The sequence below is a fragment of the Cariama cristata genome, unplaced genomic scaffold, assembly GCF_000690535.1.
Source record: "Cariama cristata isolate BGI_N322 unplaced genomic scaffold, ASM69053v1 scaffold30661, whole genome shotgun sequence".
Lineage (NCBI taxonomy): Eukaryota > Metazoa > Chordata > Aves > Cariamiformes > Cariamidae > Cariama > Cariama cristata.
Window position 1 is genome coordinate 1 of NW_009600375.1, and position 8,491 is coordinate 8,491.

The 8,491-nt window shown below is 56.0% G+C and overlaps 1 protein-coding gene across 1 annotated transcript; it reads right to left on the reverse strand.

Annotated features, from left to right (window-relative positions):
- Positions 1–1,310: 1,310 nt before the first annotated feature.
- On the reverse strand, positions 1,311–6,865 carry SLC16A1 (solute carrier family 16 (monocarboxylate transporter), member 1). Its single transcript, XM_009710009.1, is given in 5 exon segments — positions 1,311–1,583; positions 1,905–2,773; positions 3,300–3,386; positions 3,389–3,430; positions 6,598–6,865. Coding segments are annotated over 5 exon segments (1,488 nt in total). The 5' UTR covers positions 6,815–6,865.
- Positions 6,866–8,491: the final 1,626 nt, after the last annotated feature.

Genomic DNA, 8,491 nt, shown 5'->3' on the forward strand with positions numbered 1-8,491 from the left:
AATTGTAAAAAAAAAAATAACCAAGTTTATTTGAAAAAACCTCAGCTTCTTACATGATTTCTGATCAACATTTACTAGAACTTGAGAGCCATTAACCTGCTCCACGTACATTGAGATATTTTCCCGCACTAAAAAATAAAAAATAAATACATACAAATTCTCTCCTCCCCCTTACATGTCCTAGATGTGAGTGGTTAGGCATCCACCGCCTTAAGGTCTCAGTTGAACAGAAGCAAGTAAAAGAGGTTTCTCTAAGAGATAAGAGAGTGAAAGCAGAAGGCCTGTCTCAGGGATGTAACATCTCCACCTGCCCCACCAGGCCCCTCCGCTCTGCCCAAGGTCAGGCACCCGAAACACCCATCTAAAAAAATGCTCCGGTGGAAACCCACCCCATGGGGGGACAGGGCAGCATGGCCCCATGGCAGGACCGAGGCCGGCATCCCGCCCTGGCACCACCAGCCAAGCCCCCATGTTCGCACCCGTTTCACATCACCCAGCATTGGGCTGAGAAGAGGCACTGCCAGGGCTGAGCTGGGGGGCGGATGGGGGGGACCCCAGCCCTCCCCATGGAGGGCTCGGCCGCAGGGGCTGGATGCACAGGGGCTGCTGCAGCCCTGGGGCGGGCAACCCTGCCCAACGTGAACTGCAGCCGTCCTTCTCCAACCCGAATATCCCGTGAGAGCACACTACGAAAGAGGGATTTAAAGAACTACAGTAGCTAAAGTGTTTTCAAAACATACCTAAAGACCACCTACAGAGCCAGGAGGCACCAGGCACGGGAGCCAAAGACCACCCTGTCCCGTGCCCGGATCTCCCCCTCCGCGGAGGGCCTGCGGTAAGAAGCGTGTGAAGCAGTATTCATCCAGGGCTGGCCCTGAAGCCCGTCGTGCTTCAACAAATCCAGTATCCTGCTTTTATGGCTTTTTAACAACAAAACTCCCCAAAACACACACACGCACCCCCCCATCCCACCCCCCAAGCAGAATACAGAGCTAAAGCATGGTTTAGAGTTAAGGCTCGTCCAGATTCAGCAAGATATGAAGACTGTAAGGCACATATTAGTACATTCATGTTACTGTTAAAAAGCCAGAATATAAAAAGCCCCCCTGCCCCCCAACACACAAGGATACTGTGTGTGTAGCCCTGTTACCTTTGTTGAACACAGATGGAAAGACAATTCAGAGCCCGGTTAAAAATGAACACCTGGTTTAAACACTTCTCACAGCCACCCAGCGCCAGCGGAGCACTGCCCTAGCCACCGCGCCAGGGCAACGGCGCTTCCCCGACACTCCGGGATCGAGACCAGTCCCTCACATGTGGCTCTCCTCCTCTTTGACACCATCCTCCGAGCTCTTCTGAGGTGACGGGGCCACGTCATTGTTTGCCTCTTTCTGCTTCTCAGCCTCGTCGACGTTGGTCTCCTCCTCCTTCCCTTCGTTCCTCGCCTTCTCCTCCACCTTCTGCTCCTTTGCCACCAGCCGGTAGTTGATGCCCATCCCGATGAAGAGGTAGATCCCTGAGACGATCAGGATGATCCCACAGGCCCAGTACGTGTACTTGTAGTCACCGTACATGTCATTGAGCTTCCCTGAGGGACAGAGAGGGGACAGCTTAGCCAGATACCCCAGAACTGCTCCAGGTTGTGGAGATGTTCTCAAGAGCAGCCCAAGCCCATCACCCTCAGCTTCAGACCTTCATTCCTCTGGCCCCCGCTCCTCCACCCTGTGCCAGGGGCTCAAGCACCCACTCTCTGGGCCACCCCTCAGATGCTGGGGCGGACTCAGGGCCAGTGCTCGCTCCCCTGGCCCCTACCCCAGTGCCGAGGGTTGCTCATGGCCCAAGGGGACCCACCACCGCTCAGTGAGGCCAGGCAGGATGGGCAGGGCTCCCCGGGCACAGTACACCCTACCTAGCAGAGGGGGTCCCAGAAGCACAGGGCAGCACTCCACGATGGTCACCAGGCCGACGGCACTGGAAAATCGCTGTGCTCCCACCAGGTCCATCAGGGTCTCAAACAGGACCGAGCTCAGCCAGCCAAAGGCAAAGCCGAAGAAGCCAGCGTAAATGCAGAAGCCAGCATAGGTGGTGGACATGGGGGCCAAGAGGTGGCACACCCCATTGTAAATCACAGAGATGGCAAAGAAATACTGGACTCGGGGTCTGATCCACTTGGTGTTTGCCACCAGTCCCATGGAAGGTCTGGCCACCATGTCTACAAAGGCCAGGATGGAGAGCAGGAAGGCTGCAGACTCATTAGCAATCTTCTTGCTCTTCGCATAATTGCTGAGGAAGACCAAAGGAGTGAAGAGCCCAAAGAACATGATCACGTTGCCCGACAGATAGAGCAGGAAGCCCCTGTGCGTGAACAGGGACAGGTCCAAGAACTTGTTGATCGTCTGGAAAAGCGTGCTCTTCTGTTTCTTGGTCTTCCCGCCAATGAGGTCTGCGCTGGTGTCGCCATCGTCCTTTTTCACCACTTTCCCAGCCTCCTGCAGCACCTCTTTATTGGCCTCTTTCTTCAGCTGATCCGGCTTGGGGCCTATGGGCCGCATCAGGGATCCGGCGACGCAGCAGTTCAGCAGAAGACCACCGAGGATGAGGAAGCTGCCACGCCAGCCAAATATGCCAAAGAAGAGCTGGTTCACAGGCGCCAGAGTGGAGAGGAAGACGGGGCTCCCCGCCATCGCCAACCCGTTAGCCAGGGGACGCTTCTTGAAGAAGTACTTGCCGATCATGGTTAAGGCTGGGTTCAAGTTAAACGCGAGTCCAAGGCCTGAAGGAGAGGAGAGAGGAGGCGCTCAGAGCTTGACCACCCCACCCCACCAGCTGGTGGGACAAGCGGCAGAGAGGGGTGTCGGTTCTGGGGCTTTCACAGCTTTGTTTCAGCCGTGTTAACTCCGCAATTGCACAAGGACCGCTCGGCTCCCACTGCCGACTCGGGAGAAGGTGCCAGGGCAGCAGCAAAGCCGCACACAGGAATTCAGGAGCCGAAGGGGAGAACCACCCCGGCTCATGACAAACCTTACGTGAACTGGTGGGGCACAACCCTAACCTGGGGCAGGAACAACGGATGCTCTCTATTCTCAGTACCACATACTAGTCCCGTGTACAGTCGCTAGTATGGTCTCCCCACATGTCACCAAGGCCATCTCTTATTAGAGGAGGTAACAGGCATCAAGCTTTATGCAAATCCAACACAGGCATCCCCTAATAATTACAAGGTTTAAGTTGCTCCTCTTGCTGCCTCAGGAGAGGACTCACCTCTGTCGCAGCCCTGTGAGGGCAGAGCCGCCACTTACCCCCTACGACTCCGACGCAGAAGTAGAGCTCCTCCACCGTGTTGCAGAAAGAGGCTGCAATCAGCCCGCACCCGGAGAGATTGGGTTGGCCGGCCTGCCGTATTTGTTCACCAGGATGCTGCTGATGGGACCTAGGGAGTTGAAGGAGATACGCCCAGAGATGAGTTATCTTTGCACAAGAGTCAAGACACACACACACAAGCACACTGGAGGTTTACTGCCACAGGCTTCTAGCTTTCGCACAGTGACACTTCACCCAGCGAGGGAACTGGGTAAGGGGAAAGGACGGGAGGTCCAGAGGCAGCTGGAGATAAGAGTGACATTTGGTTAGAGCCCAGAAAGCTGAGACTTCTCCGAGTAAGCTGCCTTCTGTGGGCTGAACCAGGAGCTGCCTGGGCACCAGCTGCCCCCCAGGGACAGGGGTTTGGAACAGGGTGATGCCACCTGCCCTGCCCCATGCAGTGCTCTGCTCTGGGCTGGGGGCTCTGCCCTGCCCACGGCCACCCGCCCCCCATGGGCTGGGGTCTCTGCAGCAAAGCAAGTGCACAGCAGCTGCCCAACTCCAGCGAGAGGTTTCTGATCAAGACCAGACAAAAGCTGTGAAGAAACAGCTTCCGTGGGCGCAGGCGAAGCTCCCCAAGGCCTCGTAGGAGGAGCAGCACCGTGCCACCCCGGGGAGAAGGGGTGCTTCTGTTTTCACTGCTACCCCTAAGGCAGGAAGAGCCCAATTGCTCTGCACACCTGCCTTTTAAGTGCTTCCTTATCAGGAGCTTTAATCCAAAGCAAACAGTGATTAGATACTGTGAAGCATGCTCTACAGATACTAAAATGTATATTTAAATAAACTGAATGAACATCCATTGAATATTAACAGACCTAGCTTTGCCATTAACAGATAGCAAAGTTGTCAACATGTTATTCATGGGTCCTCAGACACTACTTGACCTTTTTGCCCAGTTTAAACAAAGCCTGGAGAAGGCTACAGAAGCCCTGCTGCTGCAGAGGCTGCCCCCAGCCCCGTGGCATCCCGCTCTCCACAGCCGGCGTGGTGAAAAAAGCAGGAGCGCCCCGCGCCAGCGGCTCCAACTTGATGCCACTGGCAGTTGGGAAGAGGCCACGGCCCAGGTCCCATGAAAGGTGGCAGCAGCACCCAGGGGCTGCCACATTGCCCCAGGCCCCACAGGCCTCCCCACAGAGCGCTCAGCACTTTTGCAAAACCTGTACCTTGAACTCGGTAAACGTGATGCCCCTGGACAGAGTCTAAAGGCAGCAGCAGCCCTTCCTCCAGGAAATCCAGCCCAGAGCGGCAGGCTCCAAGGGCAGGTACCAGGAAACCACCCGGCGGGGCAGCGCCATGCACCCTGGTGGAAATTCCCTCCTCTTTTTTTTAATTAAAAAAGAATTCACACCCACTCCTATTTTATAGATTCACATGAAGCATTTCTGACCAAATGTTAGCTGACCTACTTTGATTATTCTTACGGTGAAAAAAGTGTAAGGAACAGAACCAGAGTCGTCCCTAATCCTAACATGGAGCTGAGAAAGGGGCATTTCAGATCATTACATCCACGTATCCTGACAGCGACTGCACGGGGCGGCTGCGTGGGGCTGCAGGACGTGCTGCTCCACCACCTCCAGCCCTGCCCGGGACAGGAGCTACCCCAGCTCTGCAAGATGCCATCAGCCCAGGACGTTTTGCCAGAGCATGAGCTACCTATTTTTTTTTGCCCCAGGGAAGCACGCAGCTCCCGCAGGAAGGTGCCCTGGGGAACAGGGAGAACGGGATGCACACTGTGACCGCTGCAAAGGGTCTGGGCTCAGGCTGCAGGAGCCCTGGCACCAGTGAGTGGGGCAGCAGCATGCTCCTGTGCCAGGGGATGCACCTGGGCAGGTCTGGGGTACCTTCAGCATCCCTGCCACTGGCTTATGGGCAAGTGGTTCAAGACCAGCGAGCTGCCGGGATTTAATGGCAACTGTTCAAAGGGAGCAGGAGAGACAGTGTCAGCGTGGAGGGAGGGGGCCGGGGGGTGACCCCAGGACTGGAGGAGGGAGCTCTCAGCTCAGCTGCTGGGCAGCTCCAGGCAGTGCCCACCCCGGGGCCCCCAGAGGAACAAGCTCTGAGCTATTAGGAGAGGAGGAATGGCCCAGATTGAGTCTCATTAAGGCAGTTACACGGTTTACAAGCTTGTTATAACATAGGAGCAGGGAAATGTGCTGGTCGCTTCGCTAGCTGAGCGAGGACAAAGCAGAGCCTGTTCCCCCAAAGGAAAAGCCTCGTGCTTAGCCAGGCGCTGATGTCAGCTCCTTTCGATGCACAAACGCAACGAGGACGTGGGCAGTTTGCCAGCTAGGGATGGCAGCGGTACAAGCTCCGATTTGCCTCTGAAGCGGACGCAACAGCAGGCTCCCAATAAGAGTTTCTTTCAGCTGCGCGACCCAGTGCAAAGCTGCGTTTGCAGGCGGGTAGGGGACACCAGGGCTTGGACACCTGTGAAGCGAGGGCCAGGAGCACAACACCCTGTGGGGAGCTCTCTGCCTGCTCCTCGCCAGTTAAAAACAAGCATAGAGCACACAGCTTGGGGATTCAAAGGCTCCAAGAAGCAGTTTCTGAAGCATGGAGGAGGGGAGCTGTTTCAGTTTAAGTAGTTTCGCTTCATTCTGCTCATCCCTCTCTACTTCCAGCGCACACTGCCAGCCTCAAACAGCACAAGCTGCCTACGGTGCTGCTCAGCATCATCAAGGAAGAACAGGCAGCACCAGGTTTCAGTGCACTCCAGAGCACCGCTGAGGGACCGGAGCTGATCAGAAACTGGGGGCAGACCCCTAGATACAGCCACTGTTCGCTGGATTAAAAAAAAAACCACAAAACAAAAACCACAAAATCAACGTCTTATCTAAAAGAGACCCTGTGAGCAGAGCTCCTACGAGTGGCACAGCGGCTCCCTGGCCTTCAGGCGGGTGCTGGAAGCAGACACAGCATCCGCAGCGTGCTGTAACAAGGACAAGGGCAGAATTACACAAGTTGTAATTCCCCGGAAAGATTTTACTTACAGCTTTGCAGAGGAGGACAGATTAACCCGGTTTTTGCATTCTGGGCATTAAATGGAACTTTTTGAGCAACCTCCTTCAAGCAAACTTGCTAAGGAAAGTTTTTGCTCTCATGTAAGGACAGAATTCCAACTTTTACTGAAGTTCTGGTTGTCATCACTACAGCCAGGTGCGAATCAGACCCAGCAGGACAGCTGCATCCTGTACGGCAACGCACAAGCATGTCTACTGCTGCCTCCAGTCCACCTACCTCCTGCATACATGACAGCCAGCATGATGGAGGAGATCCATGAGACTTTGCTGCTGGATGCGTTGAAGATGACCTCAATCTCTTTGAAGAACACGGTGATGGATTTGGGGAAGGCGTAGGAAAACCCAATGGAGATGAAGGCTCCGATGACCACGGCCCATCCCCATCCTCCTTCAGGAGGAGTGTATCCCACAGGGCCTCCGATGGCCGGTGGCATCTTGAACCAAGTTGACGATGACTCAGTTGGGGTTCAAAGATCTGCAAAGGACAAGATATTGCCTCAGCTGAAAGCAGACAGCTGCGTGCCCGCCCCCTGGCATGCAACAGCATGGCTTGAGCCCTGCTCACCAGGCTGGCACGGCACCAGTGTCCCAGACCGCCTCCGGGAGATCTGATCCGAGAGGGGAGCACTCGGGGTTGTCAGCACACTGGCTTCGCAAGGCTGCCCCAGAACACATGCTCAGATTGCTGCTGGCCTTTAAGAGCCCTAGCCAACAGGTATTTATGAGCAACAAATATAAGACACAATACCCTGCCGTAAGCTGAAAAGGGCAGGCAGTGCCCTTGCCAGCAGCAGCCTGGGCATGGCAGTGAAGCGGGCAGGGTGACTGGCAGCACAGGGCTGGACCTGCCGAGGGCTGAGCAGGGCAGCGGCCGGTCTGGCCGGGGCTCACCTCCCTGGGGCTGAGCCCCTGCAGCTTCTCCAGGGTGCGATCCCAGCAACCCGCAAAAATCTCGGGAAGCCCCGGGCCACCCGGAGCAGCACACCCAGGTTATTAAATGCAGACACACCAGGGGAAGTAAGTCCACAGGCACAAGCCAGGACACCTCCATTTCTGCAAAAGCAAACAGGCAGGCAGGCGATTGCTCTGCAAAGAGCAAACGGGCAGGCAGACTTCAGCACAGCAGCCAGCCCTGAAGGCCACAGGCTGAGGCTAAACTTGGTCTCAGCAGTGACCTGGGAAGGCTCCCGCACGCTGCCCCGGGAGGGAGAGGAGTCCACTTGGAGCAGCCCCGGCAGAGCCCGGCTCCCCAGGGGCTTGGTCCCCGCACGGCACCCCCTGACCCAGCTGCTGCCCAACCCTCCTCCCCTACTGAAAAGGCTATGGCAGGTTTCACAAAAGCACCCAAGCATCAAAAAAATTCACCTTAAAAGCTCAAAACCAGAAGGGATTAGAAAACAAAGTAAATGGGGAAATGTCATCCAGGCTTCCTGAAGTGTGGAATCCCCTTAGAGAGGCCAGGCAGGGAGAGGCCGATTCGGAGCAATGCGGAGACCAGCAAGGTCGGGCTGCTCAGGCATTCCCGGTGCTGCAGCTGCTGCACAGCTGGATCACACCCCGGAGCCGCAGTTACTCGAAAAGCAAGGCTGCTTCAGGCAGCAGCACGAGCTGTCCCAGGGAAGAACTGCAACCAGAGCAGCTGCTCACAAACATGGTTTACAATATGCAAAGCAACAGGAATCGCTACAGTCCCCGGAACTCCCGTGTGCCCCCGCAGATTTTAGAAGACACTTTCTGACAACTCATGGCCCTCCCCAGCCCGGCAGCCAGAGATCCCCCTTCCCATATTAAGGGCCATCAGCCAAGGAGGGCACATGGCGGGTTCCAGTCGCAGCGATAACTCCGAAGCAGCATGCTGGCTCAGAGAAGTGCAACCTCCTATTTATAGCACGCACCCACTCAGGATCACGGCGATTACCATCTCATCCACGGCTGATGGCACGCCAGCATCTACCTGGGATGTCCCCTCGTGCCCCGGGCACATCGCAACAGTACCATTGGTGCCTGCCTTGTTTTGTTCGCTCCACATCACTTTGGTGCGCATCCGAGGCTGGGATCCAGGTGTCCCGGCTGAAGTTCAGCCGTGGCCCCAAGCCTCCGGGAGCCCCCGC